General features: G+C 42.7%; 1 protein-coding gene across 1 annotated transcript in view; it reads left to right on the forward strand.

The window, feature by feature from the left end:
- The window catches only part of LOC126260549 (apical junction molecule-like), a 199,401-nt gene that overhangs the window by 163,858 nt on the left and 8,611 nt on the right, over positions 1-26,932 (forward strand). The window contains exons 2-4 of the mRNA XM_049957883.1: positions 2,141-2,252; positions 2,404-2,636; positions 4,322-4,493. Coding sequence (XP_049813840.1) covers positions 2,141-2,252; positions 2,404-2,636; positions 4,322-4,493 — 517 coding nt within the window. The remainder of the gene's footprint in view (positions 1-2,140; positions 2,253-2,403; positions 2,637-4,321; positions 4,494-26,932) is intronic.

Here is a 26,932-nt window from a genome sequence, read left to right on the forward strand (position 1 = left end):
ATCGGGTAATTGGAGCGACATGGCCGACAAAACACACACACACACACACACAGCAATATCAATGACCATAGACAGTTCACGGTTATTTCAGAGTGGACGCACACACTGTCCGATCTCCTGCTGGGCTCGGCCAAAAGCTTCGGGCAAAGGGGTTAATACACAGTGGCAACGCCACCTAGAAACAAAGCCTACGCACACAATTCTGTGGGAGCTGTGACGTCAGCGTTCTGCGGCTGAGCAGTGCTATCTGTGGTTGAAGCGGTGTTTGGAAGCGTGGTCACGGCATCGGTTTGTTTTCGTAGCAGTGTTTGAAAGCATGGCTTTGTTTTCGTAACATTTGTGGCGGAAATCTTGTTCTCACTGTTATATACGATTCGGAGTGTAACTGAGCATCTGACCAACATGTCACGCAAGTGCGGTATGCTCTATTGTTAGCGTCTTTTCATTCCCGTCTGATGAAGCCTTAAAATTGAAATGGATCGCTGCAGTTCATAGGAAAGACTGGGAATCCAGGAAACAGTCCGTTGTAAGTACCTCTAATTTAACTTTATTTCTATATGGTTACTCTTTTTAATACTGTTATGTTACAGAACTGAAAATTCAAATAAATAGCCTAGCTATAACGAAGCATTATACACTCCTGGAAATGGAAAAAAGAACACATTGACACCGGTGTGTCAGACCCACCATACTTGCTCCGGACACTGCGAGAGGGCTGTACAAGCAATGATCACACGCACGGCACAGCGGACACACCAGGAACCGCGGTGTTGGCCGTCGAATGGCGCTAGCTGCGCAGCATTTGTGCACCGCCGCCGTCAGTGTCAGCTAGTTTGCCGTGGCAAACGGAGCTCCATCGCAGTCTTTAACACTGGTAGCATGCCGCGACAGCGTGGACGTGAACCGTATGTGCAGTTGACGGACTTTGAGCGAGGGCGTATAGTGGGCATGCGGGAGGCCGGGTGGACGTACCGCCGAATTGCTCAACACGTGGGGCGTGACGTCTCCACAGTACATCGATGTTGTCGCCAGTGGTCGGCGGAAGGTGCACGTGCCCGTCGACCTGGGACCGGACCGCAGCGACGCACAGATGCACGCCAAGACCGTAGGATCCTACGCAGTGCCGTAGGGGACCGCACCGCCACTTCCCAGAAAATTAGGGACACTGTTGCTCCTGGGGTATCGGCGAGGACCATTCGCAACCGTCGCCATGAAGCTGGGCTACGGTCCCGCACACCGTTAGGCCGTCTTCCGCTCACGCCCCAACATCGTGCAGCCCGCCTCCAGTGGTGTCGCGACAGGCGTGAATGGAGGGACGAATGGAGACGTGTCGTCTTCAGCGATGAGAGTCGCTTCTGCCTTGGTGCCAATGATGGTCGTATGCGTGTTTGGCGCCGTGCAGGTGAGCGCCACAATCAGGACTGCATACGACCGTGGCACACAGGGCCAACACCCGGCATCATGGTGTGGGGAGCGATCTCCTACACTGGCCGTACACCACTGGTGATCGTCGAGGGGACACTGAATAGTGCACGGTACATCCAAACTGTCATCGAACCCATCGTTCTACCATTCCTAGACCGGCAAGGGAACTTGCTGTTCCAACAGGACAATGCACGTCCGCATGTATCCCGTGCCACCCAACGTGCTCTAGAAGGTGTAAGTCAACTACCCTGGCCAGCAAGATCTCCGGATCTGTCCCCCATTGAGCATGTTTGGGACTGGATGAAGCGTCGTCTCACGCGGTCTGCACGTCCAGCACGAACGCTGGTCCAACTGAGGCGCCAGGTGGAAATGGCATGGCAAGCCGTTCCACAGGACTACATCCAGCATCTCTACGATCGTCTCCATGGGAGAATAGCAGCCTGCATTGCTGCGAAAGGTGGATATACACTGTACTAGTGCAGACATTGTGCATGCTCTGTTGCCTGTGGTTCTGTCAGTGTGATCATGTGATGTATCTGACCCCAGGAATGTGTCAGTAAAGTTTCCCCTTCCTGGGACAATGAATTCATGGTGTTCTTATTTCAATTTCTAGGAGTGTACTTTTAATCTCACTTTATGTAGTCCAAAGTTAGATTTCATTTGTCAGTTTACATTTTGCCTTTACGTTAACAGTAAAATGTATGCTTCTTTTCAGATATGTGAATTGCGTTTCAATGCAGTCGACATTGAGAACATTACCAGTGCTTACGACCCAAAAACTGGCAAGCTCCTTACAGCACATTTGGACCGTCCACGTTTAAAGAAAGGTTTGTGAAAATTTATCGTAAAGAATACTTGTAATCAGTTTACAGATTAATGTGCAGGTTCCTTAATTTTCTTGTGATATTGTCTAACACAGACAAGTACATCATGAAAAATTGCTATACGAATCTCATGTTTATCTCTCTCTATTTGCAGATGCTGTACCATCAAAGTTGCCAGGATGCCCTACGTATTTATCTTCAAAACAAGCACCAGCTCGAGAAGAGCCAGAGAGTCGTCGTGAACGTTTGGAGAACCAAGCACTTGAGAAAGTCATTGAGCAGAGTATGGAATCTCACACAAAAATGATGGAGAAGATTTCACTTGCTAGTTTAGAAGAGTTTAAATTAAAATTATCTGATTGTGAAAGGCACAGAGACTGGGAGACGGTAACCAAATCAAACAATTTGTGTCTTGTGTTGTTAATGGATGTTCCTTATCTAAGTGTTTTGTGCCATGTCGTTATAAATAGTGATTTAGTGTTAAGTGCATTTGTGAAGGAAGCTGAGCTAAAGTGTGCTGGTAAGATTAATTTACCAAAGCAAGTAAGTCAGTGTGATACAGTTAGTAATATTTTGAAAGAGTTGTATGTGATGTTTCATATATATGAGGCTCCAGCTGAAGCACGTTTGTCTTGCATTGAAGACATTTTGGACAACCTGTTAGAAAAATTGCCAGAAAGTGAGCTTAAAATTAAATTTTTGAAGGAGCAAGTTTCATTTCTGAAAGTCCAACACAGATTAGGTACGGGAGTGATTCAATGATTTTATGGTCATTAGTTTATTCTATCAGTCCACATGCATATAGGTTTTTGAGCAGTGCTAGTAATTTTTCCATTCCAAGTCCCAGTACTTTGTCAAAACTTTGCACTAAACTTCCATTGAGCAGCAGAGTGAACGGTTTCTCAATTACAAGTCACGAAAAGTTGGTACTTTATGTGTGAATGACATAACTGTCCTCCTGTTGATGGAGGAGATTCATTTAAAGTCACAACTTGACTATAAAGGTGACAATGTTGTAGGTGGTGCTTTTAACACCGATGTGTTTTTGTGTGCAACTAGTGCTTATGTTTTTATGATCCAGAGTGTGGATTCAGTGTACAAAGATGTGGTGCATATTCTCCCAGTTCACACAATTCAAGGTGATGTTCTGTTCTCAGTTATTAAATATTTAATTATTAAACTAGAAGCAGTGGGATTTCAGGTAGTAGGAGTAGTAGCTGACAATAATGCTATTAATAAGAAAGCTATTTCATACTTTTCTTCCCTTCGTAGGGTACAGATAAAATATGTTCATCCTGTGTAGACTTCTGCAGACCGCCCACTTTACTATTTTGTGGATACTGTACACATTTTAAAATGTATATGGAACAACTGGATTAATGAAAAGGACCAAATTATGTGCTTTCCTTCTTTTAGTGATAGCTTGAAGGGTGGTCTGGCTTCTGTTACAGCACTGAAGGACCTACATTTACTAGAAAAAGGTGAACTGTTGCAGTATGGCTGCACTTTAACACTGAAGTCATTATATCCAAATTCTTTTGAACGGCAAAATGAGAAATTAGCATAGAGTATTTTTAATAACATGACAGTTGTTGCAATGCAACAACTAGGGGCAAGAAAAGAAATAGAAAACTGGGAGAGTACTGCCACATTTGTAAAAGTAATAAGTCAGTGGTTTGATGTCGTTAATGTTAAAACGTTGCTTAAGGGTAAAAGGCTAAGAAATGTTTACCAAGAACCGATTACTCTCAATTCAAAAGATATTCATGACTTTTTGAGAAATTCTCTCTCATGGTTGTGTTCATGGGAAGATTGCAATGGAGGAAGGAAATTGACCAGAGAAACATACTTTGCTCTCAAACATACTACTGCAGGCTTGACTGATGTTAGTGAATACTGGCTGTGTGAGAAAAAGAGAACATATTTGCTCCTTTGGAAAATACAGACAGTTTGGAGAACAGGTTTGGGAAATACTGCCAACTTAATGGGGGAAATTACCATGTATCGCTAAGGCAGGTTTTGAAACAGAAGGAAAATTAAGGGCCCAGAGTATGTTTTCTCTTGTATTACAGTCCAAAGTGTTTGGTGATGTTGTTGTAAGGCCTATTGATGTTGATGCTGCCCTTCGTAGAATATCAGACTTTCAAGATATCGATAACCAAGAGCTATTAAATATAGTAGTTGATGATAATGATGTTGATGAAATAGAGGAAAACACTTGGCCATTACTCCATTATATATCAGGTTGTTGCTCACACCAAGTGCTTCAAAAAATAAATTGTCCATATTGTAAAGAGTTTGTAATATCCGAAGAAACAATACAAGCAGATGATTTGATAGCGGCAAATCATAGGGGAGGTTTAACATACCTAAGCAGTGATGTAGTCACACGTGTTTCCTACGTATACTTAACACTACAAAAAATTCTTAAAGAAAAGGAAGGTTTGTTCCTGCAACAAGTAAATCAAAGAAACGTGCTTGTGAAAGAGAAATTTATACTTTACTACTGTATGTTAATTACAGTACCCAGCATGACTACGTTTTACATTCTACTACAGAGCCTTATAAACTGACCAACAAATCTCGTATGAACATCTATAGGAAAGGTTCTATTATTACAGAAACTGTAATGGTCACATGCAATATGAATTATTGTAAACCTAATATAGGCTGGAAGCATCATGAAATTAAGGGATATAAACTCGACACGCTTGAGGAACTACAAATTTATGCACACATAATTACAGATAGAGGCAATTTACTGAACGATCAACTGTATCTAAAAAATAGTGCATACTTCGAAGGCTTCCAGCCTATATTAGGTTTACAATAATTCATAATGCATGTGACCATTACAGTTTCTGTAATAATAGAACCTTTCCTACAGATGTTCATACGAGATTTGTTGGTCAGTTTATAAGGCTCTATAGTAGAACTTAAAACGTAGTCAAGCTGGGTACTGTAATTAACTTGCAATAGTAAAGTATAAAATTAATTCATAGCAAAAATGTTATCTGACGCGTGCGTACTAAGAGTTTGATTCTATACGTCTCGCGCATGCGCGCCGCCTTCTGTGAGGCAGACCGCGAAGCCCTCGCGGTCCGCAGTCTTCAGTCACACGACGAGGCCCATACAACGGGCTTAAAGTGAATTTGGTACAGCTTGTGTACTAGAAGTGACAAAACCTTATGGTTAGGCATCAAGTTTTATAAAGTTGACTTAGGACATGGCTTGTTTTAGGAAAACATTTAAGTAACATTTTATGTAAGTTATACACGTTGCATCCTGTAGGATGACCATATCTAATATAATTTACCAGCACTTTGTAATATTAACTTTTTGCAGGATCTGAAGAAGACATTATTACTAACGTTGAAACCTAGGTAAACGATAAAGTTAACCTGCAACTGTAGGCTATATATTCTTATAAAAACAATATCAGTTGCTGTCGCTGCATAAAAATATAAAAAATTATTCCTCTTGTTATACACATGGAATATGTAAGTATTGTAAACGACGTCCTGTGGCAGTACGAAAAGCATTATTCAACATGGTGGCCTTGCTGTCAGGGATCCTATGAGCCATAATTCGTAGGCAGCGGTCATCCGCTGCAGTAGTAGCCCTTCGTCTTATGAAGAACTTTATGCCTTCAGGCACTTCGTAGTGGGCTGTCACTTCCGGGTCATAATAGGCAAAAATCACAATCTTGGTGAACAAATACATTTCAAAATAGTCCAAATGGAAAATCTTATCCTTTCTAAAACCACCCTTGTTTTATGATCCTTCGTTATTGTCAGTTCTTTCTCTATGGATGATGATGCTGCAGGAATAACTTGTATACTTTGTTCCAAGAAATATCCTGTATGCATATTTAAAATATCTTTTGCTCTTCTGTATCTCATTTCTTCTACACGAATAACTGTATCTCCAAACTTCCTGTCAGCAATAAAATCTATCAGTGAATTTTCTTTCTTTAGATTCGTTTCGCATTCTTTCTTTCACCTGTCTTCCGAAAGTCCACTACTGATGCACAGTACATTTCATAGTTACAACTCTGAGAAAATACAGGGAGCGAAAGGCTATTTACAATTTGTACAGAAACCAGATGGCAGTTATAAGAGTCGAGGGGCATGAAAGGGAAGCAGTGGTTGGGAAAGGAGTGAGACAGGGTTGTAGCCTCTCCCCGATGTTATTCAATCTGTATATTGAGCAAGCAGTAAAGGAAACAAAAGAAAAATTCGGAGTAGGTATTAAAATTCATGGAGAAGAAGTAAAAACTTTGAGGTTCGCCGATGACATTGTAATTCTGTCAGAGACAGCAAAGGACTTGGAAGAGCAGTTGAACGGAATGGACAGTGTCTTGAAAGGAGGATATAAGATGAACATCAACAAAAGCAAAACGAGGATAATGGAATGCAGTCAAATTAAATCGGGTGATGCTGAGGGGATTAGATTAGGAAATGAGACACTTAAAGTAGTAAAGGAGTTTTGCTATTTAGGGAGTAAAATAACTGATGATGGTCGAAGTAGAGAGGATATAAAATGTAGACTGGCAATGGCAAGGAAATCGTTTCTGAAGAAGAGAAATTTGTTAACATCGAGTATAGATTTAAGTGTCAGGAAGTCGTTTCTGAAAGTATTTGTATGGAGTGTAGCCATGTATGGAAGTGAAACATGGACGATAAACAGTTTGGACAAGAAGAGAATAGAAGCTTTCGAAATGTGGTGCTACAGAAGAATGCTGAAGATAAGGTGGGTAGATGACGTAACTAATGAGGAGGTATTGAATAGGATTGGGGAGAAGAGGAGTTTGTGGCACAACTTGACCAGAAGAAGGAATCGGTTGGTATGACATGTTCTGAGGCATCAAGGGATCACAAATTTAGCATTGGAGGGCAGCGTGGAGGGTAAAAATCGTAGAGGGAGACCAAGAGATCAATACACTAAGCAGATTCAGAAGGATGTGGGTTGCAGTAGGTACTGGGAGATGAAGAAGCTTGCACAGAATAGAGTAGCATGGAGAGCTGCATCAAACCAGTCTCAGGACTGAAGACAACAACATCAACAACAACAACAACAACAACAACTCTGAGAAGTGACGCAGACATTTAGGTAATGGGATTGCGTTCTGGTGAGTGAAGAGGTTCAAATACCGGTATGATCATCGAAAAGTAGGCTATCCGTGGTTTCCCTAAACCTATTAAGAGGAATACAGTGATGGTTCTTTTGAAAAATTCACGGCTAAATTCCTTCAGCATCCTTTTTCTGTACGAATTTCTGTTCTTGTCTCTTAAAGACGACTTCACCGGAACGTGAACCCGGATTTGCCACTTATCTCGAATGATCGCCTTAACCGCTTCAGCTATTCGAGCACGCTGACATGTCCGAAGCAAAAGTCACAACACATATAAATATATGCTCCTTGATGGCAAATAATTATGCCTTCAACATGGATGCACTCTTTATTCGACATAGGCAGGAATCAGGTGAGGCTGCGAACTATGAGGATAATCGACAGAGGACACTACGTAGGTAATGTGCGACGTAGAGAAATTTAGTTGAATGGCAAACGTGATCGGATAGACGAAGTGGTTAAGATGATCGCTAACAATAAGTGGGAAATCCGGCTTAGAGTCCCGGAAAGGCACTAATTTTCACTTATCGCCGTTGGATTTATTTCAATGCCCGATTGCAACTAATGTCTGTTGAGGTGATGAAACCAGCAGAAATTTATTAAAAAGAGTTTCACAGAATGAGTACGTAAGTGAACGACTCAAACCGCTTTTATATGTTTAATTCACAAGAAAGACAACAAATAATTGCAAAGAAATAGATCATATGTATCCTGTAGTATTTTGATCGTTGTACATGAAACTTTCATCATAATTTTCAATAATACCTAGAAAAAACGTTAGAATTTGTCGATTTGCAATAAATAATTTCGAGGAGAGATGAGATATTATGATTTACGTAGAAAAATTGTAGATATGTTAAGGTTGATCTTGTCTTGTCACGTTCTGGTATCTTTACTTTTATAGCGTTGTATAGACCTTGGGCGGATGGGAGTATGTCCGTTCACTACTTAATAATAACCATTCAAGTGAATAAATCGGTATACACAGTTATTACTGTGTTGGGTCACTTTTTACACTAGAGAAGGCGAAGAAATTTAGCAGTTCTTTGAATTTAGCAGTTCTTCGAGGCTGTAAAGCGAGGGGAGGTCAAAACGTGTTAATTCCAGGAGGGCTTGCACTGTGTCAAAATGGCCGCTTGCGAGGTTTGTAAAAATTATCCGACTATAGTTCTCAACCCTTTCAAGAGATGGTTGTCTTTCCTTCTGGATTACACAGTTAAAACATAAAAGGAATAACAGTTTTCTCCAGGGTAGGGCATCAGAGAAGCCCTCTGCTTCCTGCTTACCGATCTAAAGCGATATAGTAATTGTTTTTCGAATCAGAATAATGAAATATGGCATTATGAAATAACCGGTTAGTAATTCTCTCGCTAATGTAAATCCCTTTTGTGTGCTGCAGCTAACTATTCCATGGATTATCATCCTCAAATTGCGGGCGTACCTGATTTGCAAAATTGTAGAATTATTTTTATCTCTCTGAGCAGTCAACAGTTTTTCTATCTTTGTCAGTAAACGCTAGTCACACAGGAGGAGATTTTACAAATTTAATGTGTGTGAGAAACAACTCTCTCTCACCGTCGCAACAGCCATTGAAAGGCCCAACATTGTCGACGGACCGCCGTGTCATCCTCAGGCAGAGGCGGCATTGGTTCTGGGTACGGAATGGCATGTTTTCGGCACACTGCACTCCCGGCCGTTGGCATCTTTCGGGACGGGAGCCACTGCTTCTCGATTAAGTAGCTCCTCAGTTGACCTCACGAGGGCTGAGTGCACCGTGCTCGCCAGCAGCGCTCTGTAGACCCGAATGGTCACCCATTCAAGTGCTAGCCAAGCCGCCAGTGCTTAACATAGGTGATCTGACGGGAACCGGTGTTACCGCTGGGCAAAGGCCGCTGGCTGGGAAACAACAAGGGATACCTAGATAATTAATAAATACTCTGATATACCCACATAACAGCAATTGAGGCGCCAACCCAGTCCGCACAATCACTAAAACACCCCACTGCCAGCGTTAGGCAGCCCTCACAAGACTCCGTGACCCACACGTCCGGTGGTGCTCTCATCTGCGGTTCGTTGTCGGTTATATAGGGAACAGCATCAGCTGTGATATTCCATCCCTAGAGTGGGCATCATCTGCTCGTTACTTTGACATCAAGATGGACAGATGTCTAATGTGGCACCAAACAGAGAAGAAATGGGTGTCAGGGCCTTTGTAGTCTGAAGGACCTATTCCAATACTCAACCCACACTTTACGCAACCCACCCTCGTTGTTCTTGTCATCTACAAGTGCCTACTACGACCTCTCCTCGAATACCCTGCAGTTTCTTGGAGAAATGGTGTCGTCATCAATATCCGACAGCTACGAAGAATTCATAACAGAGCTCTGCCATTGACTCTGCACCTTCCTTGCGACTATCCGTAGAGAGAATTGCACCTACTGGCAGATGTAGCACGACTGAAAGAATGGAGTCGAGAAATGATAAGACGTTGCTAGTTCTGAAACTATACGCACCAAAAACATAGGCAACAGAAAAGAGTATAGGCTGAATCTGAGATGCCCACAATGCGTTCTGGCGAAATTACGACAAAAATCAATAAACAGAATAAAATACAATAAAGCCGCCATTTAGGTAGCAGCGCTAGTTTTCGCGAAATTTACTGCAAGTATTGGCAGCCGTAAGTAAGAAACAAACGTAAAACCACCAAATAGACTGAATTCAAAAGAGTAAGTCTTAAAAATTCAACTTAAACTGGAGGCTAATTGTCTCCAGTACCGACGCCCGCAAAATCGTCGCCTGTAGAACTACACTTCGAAATGGCCAGCAGCTTTTGTTGTCTGCTGAGTGAACGCGAATATCTGTCGTGCCCTGTGAAATCGAATCCTTACCGTATTGTACTTTGTAAGAAATTGTTATTGCTTACGACAGCTTGGCTTTGGATTTCTGGACTTTTTTGGTTGATCTATCTTGTTCTGTTGTTCTAGTACAACTCGGTACAAAAAGGTTACAAAACATTTCAGTTATCTGAATTAAGACTGTGTTCCAGTTTGTGAATAAATCACATCAGTGTAGAATACTTCAAATACCACCAAGCAACTGCGAACACATCATTGTTCCAATGTAGTTACTTTGTTTCAGTCATTTACGTTGGTTAATATTTAGCAAACTGACACACATGTACAGTTTTGTCATTTGTTTCGTACAATTTCCTAAGTTCCTCACTAAACTTAGTCACATTCGACATAAGATCTTTCACATTATCATTATTACATTAGGCAGAGACTCTTGTACATTATATCTCTAAGTATTCGTAGTTACGTCGAGACTGAGAAGTGAGTATTACCACGAATCATTTACAGAGACAGCCATCGGAAATTAAAACTTCTAACAGCTGTCTTCCCACTTTCTCTGGATTATGTACACTATACCTTCACACATACTCAGTTGTGTCTCCTTTTCTGCTCACACAGTCTACATGAACTCATAATAAATTTACGAAACCTCAGGCCAAGTGCACAAATGTCTCACAAAAATACTTAAGAGAACAATTTTTCCTATCTCAAATGACGACGGTGGTGCTGGAACGAATGAAATGAAGGAAAAACAATGAATATTACAATACGAATATCGGGTCTTTATTTACATTAATTCCGTTTTTAGTACTCTAATTTACCACTAAATACATACGAATGTTCGTGAACGCTATAACACACTGATCGATACCGGAAAGAACGTTATTCCATAAATTAAATTGCTGATCTGTGGATTATTGATCAGGACTGAGAAATTTTACGTGCTCTGTGACTTTGGAGATTCAGCATGGTGCACAGTAATCAGTGCCTTTAAGTTTCGTGGGATGGAGCCCAAAAGCGGATATGTTCCTGAGAAACCCGCCTTCGCCCCCCCCCCCCCTCCCACACCCACATCCATACCCACACCTTCCTCAACGTCACATAATGTAATTTGTATGAAAACCCACGAAACATCAAATATATTTGGTGGAGGAGCAAACCGTACAAGTTTCGGTCGAACTTACGTATTCTATGAGTAATTACGAGGCGAGTTTATAGACCACAGAAAGGGGTACCAGTGCTTCATTAGGGATGGAGTGGTACCCTTTATTCTTTGGAGAATCTTTGCGAACTCATTGCATTTCCTTGATGGAATACGACGTATGGAGTTGCCTGAAGGAGCGACAGTACCTCGAACTTAAAGTTCCCTGTTTCGGTGGTTGCATAGCACATTGCTCTCAAAACGTAGCAAAACGTAGCGTGCTGTACCCAATGAATGATGCTGTATCTTACTTATGACTGATGTATCTTACTTATGATACTTGGAATTTGTTCACTATGCTACTCAATAATGCTGGTTACCATACTGTTATCTTTTAGACTAGGTTGAAGCGGGATTAGACAGTCACCACGCCAACGCCGGTGGCCATGTGACCACTACGGTCTAAGGTGTCAGTAATTCGTGGAGAACGAGAAAAAGTACAATGTCAAGACCCCCTCCATTCCGTCCTGCAGATTAGTCTAGTCGTCAACACAGAGGTGTCCACATCCATTACTAATCCAGTCTCTAGCCAACACTGTTTCCGAACTCAGACCATTTTGGTTATGGGGACAACATGCCAGGCATCCTGTGGCATTGGGTGCTCTAGTTTCTGTTTGTTGCTGCGTTTCACCCTCTTCTACCCCGTATGCCTTGTATGAGCCGAAAGTCCACGGTATGTAAAACATAGATCCTCGAGTGTGCTCAGTCTGACCCCTCCAAACTTGTTTTGACGTTGACGGGGCATAATGGTAACTGCTTCACGCATTTCGCAAAGTGAGCTTTGCGAACATTGACCTCGGCAGGTGACACTAGAAAAGCGTTTCCGTGTAGTCTTAATTACGTAGTGTAGAATCGATTTTCTATGCACAATCGCAGTTTCAATCAAATTGGAGCCTCTTTCCTGTGAGCTAGAACTGTCACTTTCTTTCATTCCCTTTGTGCACAAATGAATGTGGTTTTCAACATGAGGCTTATCACATACAAGCATAATTTTAAAGCAGGGAAGTAACTTCAAATGACAGTCCATTTATTCCTCTGACGGGACACCCTTTATCTACTTCCTTTCCTTTGATTCTAATGATGACTGTTGCCTGAAACGTGTACAGATTTTAGTGTTATTAATAAATTCTGTACCAGACTAAATTATTTCGTAACTGAAACTTTTCATCAAGATTGTCTCTAATGCCTGTAAAGTGCAATTGCTGTGAGAACGTTCTGTAAATAAAATTTTACATCCGTAGGCAGTGTACGGATAATTGTGAAAATTATGTATGTTGAGATTATGTTGTATCTGGACACTTACTGTTTCTCAGAAAAAGAATATTTCAATTACACAACTACAAGATTATTCAGTCGGCATTATTTCTGTAAATTGACTTCCTTTTTCATAAGAGAAACGTCCATTCTGAACAAAAGCAGAGAATATCAAGAAAGCCATTCAAACAGGAATTGAAACTATGAGGTTTCACATTTCTTTAACCTACTGGGACCCTGTCGCAAATGAAACCTGCAGAATAGTCTACCGGACACTGAAAGATTTTTTCAGATTTCTTTGAATGAGATTATTGTTATTAACCGCAAATTCCATACCACAGCATACTTATAGTGGTGGGAGTGTTACATTCACTTTGCAATTTTCATTGCCGTTCGGACAATACAGGTGCAAGTAGCCTGTAATCCTTAATCTGACAACGAGAGTCATTTATACACGTAGCATGTGTCATTTTATACATTGAAGATAGAGGGAGAAATCCTAATAGACAGAGATTATACGCAAGCTAATTACCAAAGCAATTAAACAAAACCCTGGCAAAGTAAATCATTACGAGTACTGCTGTTTAAAGCAATGATACATGGAACTAAGGTGCATGTAAACTTCTTAGCATTTGGTTCTACCTTGTTCCTAAGGTTAACAAATCAAGTAAGTTAAAGTGGCATTTTTGAATACGAGCGTAGCAGAATCAGTGATAAGCATTGATTTTTGGGATGGTGTGGTAGGAGTTGGATAACGAGTAATACAATGAAGTGCCTGTTAGCTTCTATTTCGGAGTCTTTAGCCGACGTTCGTTTGATGATTTTTCTGACGTTTCCCCAGCACGAGTGGCTGGCATTGTCAAAGCTTCACACTCCGTTGTTGGTGGCGAACCGTTAGAAAATTCATCAAACAAACGTCGGCCGAAGAACCCTAGACAGAAGTCAACTGGCAGTTTGTCAACAATTGGCCACAAAAGTCTTAACAATTTTGTAAAACCGTGAATGTTGTAGAACATTTACGGTTCAGAAATCTATCGTGCCATATTTTGACAGTGAAACAGAAAATACGAATGAAAATAAAAAAACACACCTGTAAAGAATCATACCATTAACTCTAAGTCATAGGAGGAGGACGCACTACGTCAGCACTAACGGCAAATTCACGCTGAAGACGGCGAGGGAAGAATGAGACACAACATTCTGCTGAGGTTCTCAATTACGCGACATTGATCAGATAAGTGACTTATTATAGTAATACAGGGAAAGGAAAGCAGTCAAAATAAACATACTGCACGAACATTAGCTCCAGTGATTCGACATAAATCGGAATAGGCCAGAGGAGCATTTGAATTTGTAAATTACTTCAGATCGTGAGATCATTCCTGGACTCTCGCGTGGTACATGTCATGTGGATTCTCAGACAAAGCAAGTACCTCCAATTCAGTCACTTTACTTTTGCTAGAAAGGCAAGCGAAGTCACTCCTATGGTATCCAGAGAGCAGGAGGAGATGTTATGGAAAAATTCATTCATTGTAAATGGTTCCAAACGGGCTCAAAACCCAAGTGATTCATCATATAATGAAAGTATCAAAAAACTGAACTATTAATTCAGTAATTTGTATCAAAATAGCAAGCAAAACAAATCTGTAGCATTTAAAGTGAAACGGAAACGCAATGAAAGCACTTACTCGGCTTGAGGCATAGCTGACTTCCCTGCTACCTTGTGGTTCATTACCAGAGAAAGTATCAAGAAACTGAACAACAGACTCTCTGTGGTGGAGCAGGACAGTCTCAAACTGATGTGGCCCGATGGCTTTGTGTGAATCGCTCTGTTGTTTCTCGGATGTTGTGACAGTGTACAGAGACCGAAGACCAGGGCAGGGCCGACCGCGTGTGACTTCAGAAGAGAGGACCGTTATTTGGCTGTAACGGCACGACTGGATGGAAATTGGCATGTGAGCTCGCAGCATCCACTGGACGTGTTTTATCGAGGCAAACGTTGGGCAGAAGGCTTCGGCAGAGTGACATACCACTCGAACCCCTCTTCATGAAATGTCCCGAAGAAGTACTGTTTTTGTATTTTTAACTTATGTTTATTCAGTTTTGCTCCTTGCTTCTGCCTTTGCATATTTCTCAGCCACATTTGGTAAGAAACTATCGCATTTAGCACATAATGAATGTTGACAGGTGCAGGTGTCGACGCTACAGGACATTTAAGAAAAAAATTTGTTTCCATGAGTTAAAAATCTTCTTTCTTAATGGTCACGTGATTGATAGTTATATTGAGGCCGTCATTAAAGTAGAAAAAAGTTAAAATGTCTTAAAAGTTTTCTCTTAATATCTTGGGACCTCATATAACCAAAGCTAAACTTTCATGTCTAATGATTCAGTCAAACCAACAATCATATCAAGCAGTTTTAACGCTGGGTCGAAAGAAAGCAGCCTTGAGAAGCCGACAGAGCCGCAGCGCTTGCACGAGTTCCGGGTCTCAGACTTTCGTGCAGTTTCTTCTCCATCGGAAGAGGCGTTTCGCCGTTCGCTCCCCTCATCAGCATGAAACACAGATGGAGAGGATAGCTTGGGTGTGGAGACGTTTCCAGCGCGGATCCACTTCGCAGTTACCCAGAACGACCGACTGAGCTGAAAGCGGTCGACCACTTCTCTTTCTTCTTCCACATACGATATTCCGCAAGCTGCTTCGTGAGACATTCCGAAATTTCGAGCCAGTTTGGCAAATCGCTCTTTTCAGACTCACATGTTCCTTTCCATCCCTTTCCCTCTCTCTTTCCCTGTCTCACCCCCCCCCCCTTCTTTCTGTCTGTCTCTCTCTCTCTCTCTCTCTCTCTCTCTCTCTCTCTCTTTTTCTTTCTCTCCCTCTATGTATCTCGCTCATATTACCTTTACCGTCGCACAATACCTACATTCTTAATGTCCTTATTTGGGTCGCACATCACACTACCATTTATTATATTTTTTTTATTTCAAATAAACTGATACGCCTCCAGTCACAAATTTCGTAAGAGATCTATTCTGCGACACGGAATTTATTCTGCGAGACAGAATTTATTATGTTTTGGGTACTTTTGTATTCGCTCGTTTTTAACTCGAGCCAAGTACTTTTGAATGTAAGACGCAGGTTTAGCAATTTTTTGTTATAAGTGTACCAGTGGCTAAGTGACAAGAGCTATGTAACGGTTGTAGATGTACAGAACGTATTTTGCTTGGAAAATCATAAACATTTTTATGTGCCACGGTGCGAAAGCCATAAATTTGTCAATCGCCAGAGATGGTGCTCATTGCACTACCGATGGTAGCTCCCTGCCGTAACGTGAATCTTGCTTTGTCTGTAGGTTGCTGCACTGCTCATTTATATTTTTTATATTAGTGACTTTTCAACGATCTTTAACTGACTGATACCCACAGATTTTAAACAGAACCGTCATACATATTTAGAAGACATGTCTTCCATACATTGTAAGTCGCTCAATACGCGTGCCACATCACTACCGTGATTTGCATAGTTTGTGTTTTATATACACTAACTGAAACGAAATCGGAGCACAAAAAATTAATTAATGTAATGAACTTTCGGGAATACATTAATCTAGATAACATATTTAAGTGGTTACTATCCCAAGACCACGAGTTGCTTAAGCCACTGCAAATGTGAAATACTGGGACATCTATATCCAGTGTAACCATCATACTGTTGAATGCAAGAATAAAAACGTCCATGCGTTGTGTTATACAGGTGTCGGATGTAAATTTATGGGACGTAGTTCCATGCCTGTTGCACTTGATCGATCAACACAGGAACTGTTAGTGCTCTTTGTGGATGGCATTGGGTTGTCTTCCGATGAAGTCCCCTATGTGCTCGACTGAAAACAGATCTGGTGATTGAGGAGATCGAAGCAGACACTCCGTAGAGCACGCAGGGCTTCCACAGCGGTATGTGGGTGAACGTTATGCTGTTGGAAAACAACACCTGGTATACTGGTCATGAATGGCAGCACAACAGCTCGAATCACCAGACTAACTTAAAATTTTTTAGTCATAGTGCATGGGGTAATCACGAGAGTGTTCCTGCTGCCGTATGAAATTGCATCCCAGACCATAACTCCAGGTGTAGGTCCAGTGTGTCTAGGCCACAACACGTTGATCGCAGGCGCTCGGCTGTCATCCTTGTAACCAACACATGACCATCACTGGCACTGAGGCAAAACCACATTTCACCAGAAAATACAAGAGAACTCCACCCTGCCCTCCAATGAGCTCTCGCTTGACACTGCTGAAGTCAAAAAACGTGGTGGTTTGAGGTCAGAGCAATGCAGGACGTCTGCCTCGGAGCTGTCCTTGAAGCAATTGATTTGTAGCAGATCATTGTGTCACTGTGGTGTCAACTACTGCTCAAATTGCTGCTGCACATGCAGTGCGATGTGACAAAGTCATACGCCAAACACACATACGTACATTCGCAAGAAGACTGACCTCCGGGTGGCCATGTGGCCTCTCCGTAGGGCCACATGGCCACCCGGAGTGCAGTCTTCCTGAGAATGTGCATTCTCGTGATCACCGCTGCCAGCAGCCTTGGCTACGTTGCTGCCAAGCCTTTCTGCTATGTCACAATAGAAACGACCGGCTTCTCGTAGCCCTATTACACGCCCTGGTTTAAGCTCAGTGAGGTGTTGGTAATCGCTTCTTTGTTGCCTAAAAGGCATGCTTGACTAACATCAACTCACCACGTGCAATCTCAAAGGAAACAAACGCTCAGGATCGTTACAGCATGTATTTAAAGCAAACCTCATCTGCCACCTCATAGTGGCGCTACTTTTTGCTGTTGCGATTTTTTTCAGTTAGTATATGTACATGGTGCTCACAAACAGTATGAAAAACCTACAGGGCTGTTTCAGGGAGGGGGAGGGGGAATTTCGGAGAGCGGGAAAGAAGTGGCAGATGAAATATTAGCGTCCCTGCAATATGAGTCAGTCGAATGTGTGGTGTCGTACACGCTCGACTGTGTGGACAATGTACGTGAGGAGTACAATGACGACGATACGTGGTTAACAGGTGAAAGTGATAGTGAAATAAGTGTCGAGCCATGTGGTTCATAATCCTTGTCGGACAGGGAACCACAAATTCCATCTGCAGTGAAACACAGTAAAGGATAATCGTTGTCTAAGGAGAGATTACTAAACACAATTACGTACATGGAAGATCATCCGCAGCATAGTTATGAACAGATTTTGAAGAAGTCCACAGCAAAATGATCGTGCAGCGCATAAGAAAAACTACGGACATCTAAGGGAGGGCACGGCGCACTTGTTGTAAAAACTGATGTTTTAGCGTTTCAAGGATACTCGATACAATTTACAGGATGTACATGATATTGAACTACTACTTTATTTATGTAAAATTGCACGCAACATAGCTTAAAGCGACTTCAAGGGAAGCAGTGGGTGATTGCCTAACGTGAAACAGAGCTGCCGAATTGGAAGACGTAAGATAATCAAATTTTAAGCAAAGCGTCGACTTCATGATGCATTTGTAGATGAGATAAAGAAACTTATACCATTGTCCAGTAAGGAATTTGTTTTCAACTCTGAGCAATAGGGATTTGAAGAGGAAATGCATATTACTGGAACCCTGGAAATTAGAAGCACCCAGACAATTGCATCAAGATCGACTAACGTCAATGCCTTGACGCATTCGCATACAACAATGCCGACTGTTAATCTGGATGGCAAATAGTTTGCGAGCCGTTCGAGGTGCTCTGCCCCCTTCACTTCTTTCCCGTGTCTGTGATTGTGCATGCGCAGTATGATACTTACATTCACGTCACAGCAAGCAAGAGCGGCAAAATAGGTGTAAAAGACCTACAATTATGGTATGACCATTGCTTTTGGCCAATAGCTGGTCAAAATTACTTGCTTTTGCTTGAGACCTGGTCTCCGTATAAAAATCATACTCCTTTCGAGCGAAGTAAACCTCCTGAGAAGTGTGTGACACTGCAGTTCTTACCAACTAGAACCACTTGACCAATTCAGCCTTTGGATGTTTGGTTTTTCCGTGCCTAAAAGCATACTGTCGCACTATCTGCAGCTACACCTTATAGGATGGCCAGTTTCACAACAAGCTCCAAGACAGACTGTTTCGCATTCGGTTGCATGTCGACACGTTCCATCATTTCTCATAACCCTGTTACGCCAATATGATTCTACATTCATTCTTTAAAACTGGATACCTATCTGAACGTCCTGCACGGTTTGTAACTCCCAAGGAGTTCGCCTTCGAACTTAATGGTGCGAACATTTGTTATCACAGTGGCGCACCTTCTTCATTCGATGTGCATGGTGCAAGTTAATGGTTTATTTTGAACATTTCTTGTATATCGACGATGTCAATTTTCTGAAGTACAACACACACACACACACACACACACACACACACACATTCCACTGAAGGTTGGTCTCTGCACCTCCCGGACACTCACTTTCTGTCGCCGCCCTGACGCACATAGTGAGTAATTAGCAGCTAATATTTTTCATGTCATAACTGTTAACACTTTCAAATCAGCGTTACGGGGGATTGAATTTTCGACCTCGCACTGAAGGGATTCCTCATGAAAGTACTTTGAGGACTCACTTTGCAAGACCGCCTTCACACGACAAACTTGGTCTCTGAGCGTTTATTAGAGACAACAGCGCAAGCTCCACAGCTCTGACGAACGCGAAGAAGGTAAGGAAGGGAAAATCTGAAATGGAGCCTCGATTAGTATCCACATATTGTCTTCAGTGACAAGGTCAGTAACTTGATGCCTTTTTTCGAGTATCATGTAAGGAAGTCAAACGCCTCAGACTGCTATTGAAGCTAATTTGAGAGGTGTGAAGTTTGGGCACAGAACGACCAGCCTATTACAGTGGCCTACAGTGAATATTTGGGTGGTGGGCTCGTCTCGACACTGTCGATACTGCACGAGAGCACAGCACGTAACTCGTGAACAATTTCTTCCAGAAGGCAAGACTCAAACGAATGGAATTTCCTGCGGTATCTGCTGCCATGACCTCCGCTGAGTACGTTTGGAGTCAACAGAAAGTTGCAGAGCGCCGTCTCAGAAACCCACCTCACACCTATGACGAATTCGGAAGAGTGGAATCTGTGTGATCAGCGATCTCTGAACCACTTCGTGGACAGCACCCCAGTAGGATCTATCAGTATTATAATTCACGAGGTAGACCAACATGATACTGAATTTTACTTAGCAGCAGATCTTATTTTGTAGATGTGGACGAAAATTCACCTCTTGGTGCGACGCTACTGCCAGTTCTTCGACAGGAAGGTTGATGTGTTTTTTAACCGTACAAGACATGGCCACGAACTGTTGCTGCTACGAAATGTGCTCCTCGTGGTGTAAACATCATCACATTTCTCGCCAGTTCAACACATACCTGGCATGATGTGGCGGGATTTTACTCGTTCTCCAGGACCTGTAGGAATCATTACCGAATTGCATCAAAAGGTGCGAGATGTTCGGGACAGCCAGCGCAGGATGCCTGTGGGTGCCTTTATTATCGTTTACATGCGATAATATACGCCTGTGTAGCCTCCAGAGTCAGGGGAAGGGGTCTGTAGACTGTGTAGTAACGCGACTACTTGAGCACCGTTTAATACATCGTATGTGTTTCATACGGTCTGAGTTGGCTGTCACATACACCTAAAAAGATGAACTACCTGTCACCTCACTTGTCAACAAAGTGATCTTGTCCTAGAGAGTGTTGCATTTCATTTTCCGGTGGTGTACTTGCGGCGAAGATGATTGCTGTCTTCAGAGTGACATCATGGTAGGCAGTGAAGTGCCAAAACATTACGCCCACTTGGCGCTACAAACTAAACACCGCCTGATGGCGTTGCCGGCTCGTAACGCGGCAAGGGAAGTTTATAAGAGGAGCAGAGGCGAGTGGGAAATTGTTCTGGCACCGTTATGTACGGATAATGGGAGCATCATACACAAAAGCTTTTTGACAAAGAGCAGATGGTTAGGACTCAGTGTCTGGGGATAAACATCTCGGAAAATGCAAAGTTGGTCTGCTGTTGGCGTTCTACTGTCAAGAGCATTTATGGGAAGTGGCCTCTAACACCCAAACCTCCATATGTCAGACATTCAGATCGGCACTAAATGTTGTATGTAGATAATCAACTAAAACACCGATGTAGTTCGTGCTATATGTCGCCGTCCAGGAGAACATGCGTAAACAGTAATTAAAAATAACACCATAACTACAGAGCACAGGAAAATATATCTGTGAGTCATACTTTTGCAGTTCTCGTGTGGGTAAGTAAGCAGAGCGTGAGGTCGGTGTGCCAAACGTCCCGCGTTCAAACCCCCGTGATGACAGCTTGTTTTACCTGTATGCGCACGAAACTGTTGTATAGCAGAACATTTTCCTGACGTGTAAAAGTACTTTTTAGCAATGTTCTTTTGGCAGTTTTCTTTTGCTTCGTTAGCTGAAAGTAGAAAAACTACAGACTACATTTGTGTAGATAGGTGTGGCGTTCTGTCGGATGAAGCGTGGTGAAGCAGATAGTGGACTTTCAGTTTTTCAGAATAAACACACACAGTCGGAAGAACAGAATAAAGAAGCAATTTCATCACACGTGGGAGAGTCTTAATAGTCCCATACAACACTTTCGCGTACAATATAATAAACAAAAATTGTTATCATTGGGATATGAACCCAGGGTCCTCGGTACGACAATTTAACGCTCTACGAACTTCCCCACCGAACCTGTACATATTAGTTACAGTTATGCTTTTCCTGTGCTCCGTAGTTCTGGTGCTACTTTTAAGTAACGTTTATGCCCATTCTGCTGGACGACAGCACAGAGTACGAACTGTCGGAGTTTTGGTTGATGCTCTATCGACACACAACGACTGGTATCGATATGGGTGTCTGACATCTGGAGGTTTGGGTGTAAGTGTTGCACATCCGCACCTCATGACAGAACGTGGTGGTTCGAGGCTTGCCTCCACTGTAAAGCCTGATAGGCTGCGATCTGTGTCAGATCTGACGACAGATCACAATGCTGGCGCAAGCACAAGTGTTTCGTAGCACACCTTTCAGTCACATTGTTTAACAAGTTTCTCCGCAGCAGATGACTCCTATGTTTCTCCAACGATATTATCAGTGGCACGTGTGGTAACGATTGAACTCACCGTCATCAGACGTGGACAACACACTTTATTGTGGATTACCTTCGCCCCGGAGGTCTTACCCGACGGCGATGGCATCTTGCAGCAGATTAAATGCCCGTTATACAAGGCCAGAATCTTTCTGCAATTGATTTTAGGAGCGTGATAATGAACTTACGTTGATGGCTTTGTCACCAGATTAACCTGATTTGAGCCCGATGGAACACATCTGGGACGCTACTGGGCGCCAGCCACATTCCCACGCGTACCGTCTGATAACTTGAGGGGATCGCTTCACTGTTCCTAGACATTTGGTTTCACATATCTCCAGAAACCTAGCAAGAACTTGTAGAATCGATATCACGAAGAATCTCTGGCGTTTCAAACGTAGACCATCACGTTGTTAAAGAGCTGATCATAGTGTTTTGATTCATCTGTGTACTTCAAATGCAGATACTGGTAGCTGGCACTCGGTTGTAAATAGCGATACCGTCTCCGGTATAATTTTAATAGTTCCGTGATTAACATCCGTAATATGAGCTAATAGATTCCGATTTTCGTCAAGAATGAATTTGATAAGAACACTGGAATCGGAAAGAATCTAATGTTGACTTCAGCAGCCATTGCATTTGATCGAAAATCTCCATGGTGGCTGGTGGTCTAGGTAGCAAGTGCATACGAACAGAATAGTCGTCGCTGGCATTGAATGATATTCAGCTCGATTTTAAATTTCATTTCATTAACTTAACTGCTCTGCTAGATAGAGAAGGCCTTACCTATAGACCTCTGGCATTATGAATCGATAGTTCCGGGAATACAGAAATAACTATTGCGTATATCAGTACTGAGAATATTACGCGCCAGTTTGAAAACAACTGGTTCGCAACATTCTCAGTGCTGATTCATAAGAGACTTGTATGATGGCTTCGCAATGGACAATATTGTTGGTATGTCTAATAACTGAAATTGTCCGTGGCTCGATCCATATGACTCGATAAGCCTGATCTATATTTACTAAGCGGGGTCACGTAATCCCAGTTGCAGGGTTGGTATCTAATGGCTTCCAAGGGCAAAATTTTTATTTTCAGTACATCACATAATTATTGTCCGAATTTAAAAAGTTAAAATGCTGCTCTAAGCTACTCATTAAGAGGTATAATCGTGTGTTAAAGGCCTAATATAGTACGCCAAGTGTTAAAAAGTGTATACTGGCTCAAATGGCTCTGAGCACTATGGGACTCAACTGCAGTGGTCATCAGTCCCCTAGAACTTAGAACTACCTAACTAACCCAAGGACATCACACATATCCATGCCCGAGGCAGTATTCGAACCTGCAACCGTAGCGGTCGCGCGGTTCCAGACTGTAGCGCCTAGAACCGCTCGGCCATCCCGGCCGGCAAGTGTATACTGTCTTGAGGCAATTAGTTCCTCTGCTGGCTAGAGGAGGCGCTGCCCACAGACGGCTCTGGCAATATGATGCAGTGTAACTCAAGCGCTCAAATTACGCAGACTATAATCATCCGATACTTGAGAACGAGGGCATGTAGCGTCTTCCAACAAACTTTACACATGATTGCAAATCATTTCTAATCTTTTTCTTAGTGACACCATAGAGGTTGTAGGTGCTTAAAGTCAAGTATTTGATAGATTAACTCATTTGTGATCAGACGTTTGGAGCTATTTTATACACTGGACTTCGATTATTTAGAGAGCCAGCGGTGAAGGAACCACTGGTACTGTACTAAGCGTTTCTTGCGGTTCTAACCGCTGGTTTCGACTCTGATTAAAACAAATACTGACAACTGAGAATGATAATTACGTACTGTTTGAAAGCTGACACAAGAAGTTTGCCTCCAATTCTGTAACAAAATACTACATCGAGGAGAGTGCTGTCCTCATTCTATACGTTATTGGCCATTCAAGTTGTAACGCCATGAAGACGGAATGCCCAAATGTACAAACAGCTTAAAGTGTGCTACATGCCTGGACACGCAGATGATTAGCGTTTCAAGGTAACCACAGGAATTAGGTACGCATAACGTCATTACATTCTGCATGTAAAGAATGATTACGCAACCAGTTTCTTATTCAGATATGGCATCTCAATGTCATTTCTTTGTGAGAAGGTTATGATATGGTCGTGCAAGAAGGGAAAATAACTGACCTGTGCGGTGTACGTGCAACACTGTGGATAAAAGAATGTTGTCCCAAAAAAAGGAAATAAACTGAAAGTCAATGGTCTTTTCATAACATTAGTAAAAACAGCGTCCGAATAGGCCTTAAAGGCCCCACGGTAAAGACCGACCGCCGTATCATCCTGAGCCTTTAGGCGTCACCGGAAGCGGATACGGAGTGGCATGTGGTCAGCACACTGCTCTTCCGGCCGTTGTCAGCTTCGTGGCCAGTGCCGCTACTCTTCAATCAAGCAGCTCCTCGATTAGCCTCACAAGGGCTGAGTGCACCGCGCTTGTCAACAGCACTCGGCAGAGCTGGACTGTGGCCCATTCCATAGGTGGCCGAGCCCGACTGTGCTTAACTTTAGTGACCTGCGGTAAAGCCGTTGGCTTCGTAACGTTAATGGTAATTGAAAATGAAGTTACAAAAATGGTTCAAATGGCTCTGAGCACTAAGGGACTTGGCCGGCCGCGGTGGTCTAGCGGTTCTGGCGCTGCAGTCCGGAACTGCGGGACTGCTACGGTCGCAGGTTCGAATCCTGCCTCGGGCATGGGTGTGTGTGATGTCCTTAGGTTAGTTAGGTTTAACTAGTTCTAAGTTCTAGGGGACTTATGACCTAAGATGTTGAGTCCCATAGTGCTCAGAGCCAGCCAACTAAGGGACTTGACATCTATGGTCATCAGTCCCCTAGAAGTTAGAACTACTTAAACCTAACTAACCTAAGGACAACACACAACACCCAGTCATCACGAGGCAGAGAAAATCCGACCCCGCCGGGAATCGAACCCGGGAACCCGGGCGTGGGAAGCGAGTTGGTGGGTACAGCTCAGTATCTTCAGGATAATAGTTAATGTCGTTAAGTTATCCTGATCTTGATGCTCTTGTCCTTGTCGAAATTTTACATCGTTCTGGCCTCCTCGCGCGATTACTCGTGGGTCCTATAAACATTCGCTGACAATCGGAATATTACATAAAGGAATTTAGTTAGTTACAATCACAGAAATCGTTCTAAATAACATAAATTGTTATCATTCGGGAGTTACAACTGAAATACGTTAAATAGGATATAAGGTCAAATACGTATCTGTCGTTTTCATGGAGAAATAAGTGAAATGATGCAAATGAACAATGATTTTTACGTTTTTGTTAATTGCTCTGAAACTACCCCATCCCAAATCTTCCTGTTTCTCGTTTCAAATATGAATACATTATTGTTTAATGTGAAGAGAATTTCATTAAATATTTCAGCAGTCCAGATGATCGCTTTATTTACATCGTCAAGAAGATTTCGTTTTGTGAGTTTCAGTAATTACTAAGTAAATAAGCGTTGTTATGAGTTGGAATTGCAAAGTAAGCTGATAAGTTAATCAGAGCTGTTGTAGGTTGCAAACATTATAAAAACAGTATTTTTGCTGTCCCTTTCATTATTCGATTGTTCGTAACAAAAGGTTCTAATTGTAAATAAACAATCTGGTTACACATATTCCTACCAAAAGATGGATATAATAGTGATCAGCAAGAACATCATAATCGCGGAGCTACTACGGATATAAAACCGTCCATGTGACAGCAACGTCACCTGCCCAGGAATAGCTGCTGGTCCGATATAAACATCGTGCGTGTAGAATCAGTGAGCGTGCTGTCCTTGTGTAGAATGGCGAAGGCCTGCGATCTATCTGAGTTTGAACGAGGTCAGATTTTGATGTCCCGGAGGCTGCACAACTTGTCGGGTGTTCGAGGAGTGCTGCGGTGATTGTCTTCAACATGTGGCGAAGCCCAGGTTAAACCACATCTAGGTGACTAGGTGGCCACCCCTCATTACAGATGTCGAACGTCGTAGGCTAGGCACATTGTGGTAACAGGACAGGTGGCAAACTGTTGCGGAACTAAAAGAAGACTTCAACGCAGAGTACAAGTGTGAACACAGTGTACCGAACACACAACGATGGGCCTCCGCAGCCGACCCATGCATGTGCCAATGTTAACATCACGACATCGGCAACTACGACTTAGATGAGCACTTCACCATCGGCACTGAACGTTGGGGCAGTGGAAGAGCGTTGCATGGTCTGATAAATCTCGATACCTTCATCATCATGCGGGTGGGAGGGCGTGAATGCCTCTTGCAGGGGAACAGCTCCTTGACACCTGTACTGCGGGACGGAGCCAAGCTGGTGGCAGCTCCGTTATGAACATTCACGTGGGCATCCATGGGTGCAGTGGAACTCGTGTAAGGCATCATGATGGCCAAGGTGTACCGGACACTAGCTGCAGAGTATGTACACCCCTTCATGACGATCATGTTTCCCGATGGTGTGGCAATTTTCAATAAAATAATGCACCATATCACAATGCCAGGAGTATGATGGACTGGTTAGAGGAACACAGTGGCAAGTTCCAAGTGATCCCTGTTTTCCAGATCTGAACACGATCGAACACATCTGGGATGTGATTGAACGTGCTGTCAGAGTTCATCGTCTCCCTCCCCGGAATTTATGGGAACTAGATGATTTGTGTGTCAAGATGTGGTGCCAAATCCTCCCAGAGACCTACCAAAGCCTCATTGCTTCCATGCTACAACGCGTTGGTTCTAGCTCATCATAATATGACGAGTACTTTGACATTATGTTATTGCAAATTACATTTTGCTGTTCGGAAGATGAAATTAGCTACATGGGTCCCGCCAAATGATATAACAGTTAAGTAACCAACTTGAAATACCTTAGCATCGTGTGAAAGATAAGCTAAATTAGTTCTTGGAAACATTAGAAGAATGATTTCTTACGTTTCACATTACATGTGGTAATTCGACATCGGCAGGATGACGGTCTATAGACACTGCGATATATCGTTCCTCGCTCTTGTCGTTTGCGTTGATC

This window comes from Schistocerca nitens, chromosome 5, assembly GCF_023898315.1.
Source record: "Schistocerca nitens isolate TAMUIC-IGC-003100 chromosome 5, iqSchNite1.1, whole genome shotgun sequence".
Lineage (NCBI taxonomy): Eukaryota > Metazoa > Arthropoda > Insecta > Orthoptera > Acrididae > Schistocerca > Schistocerca nitens.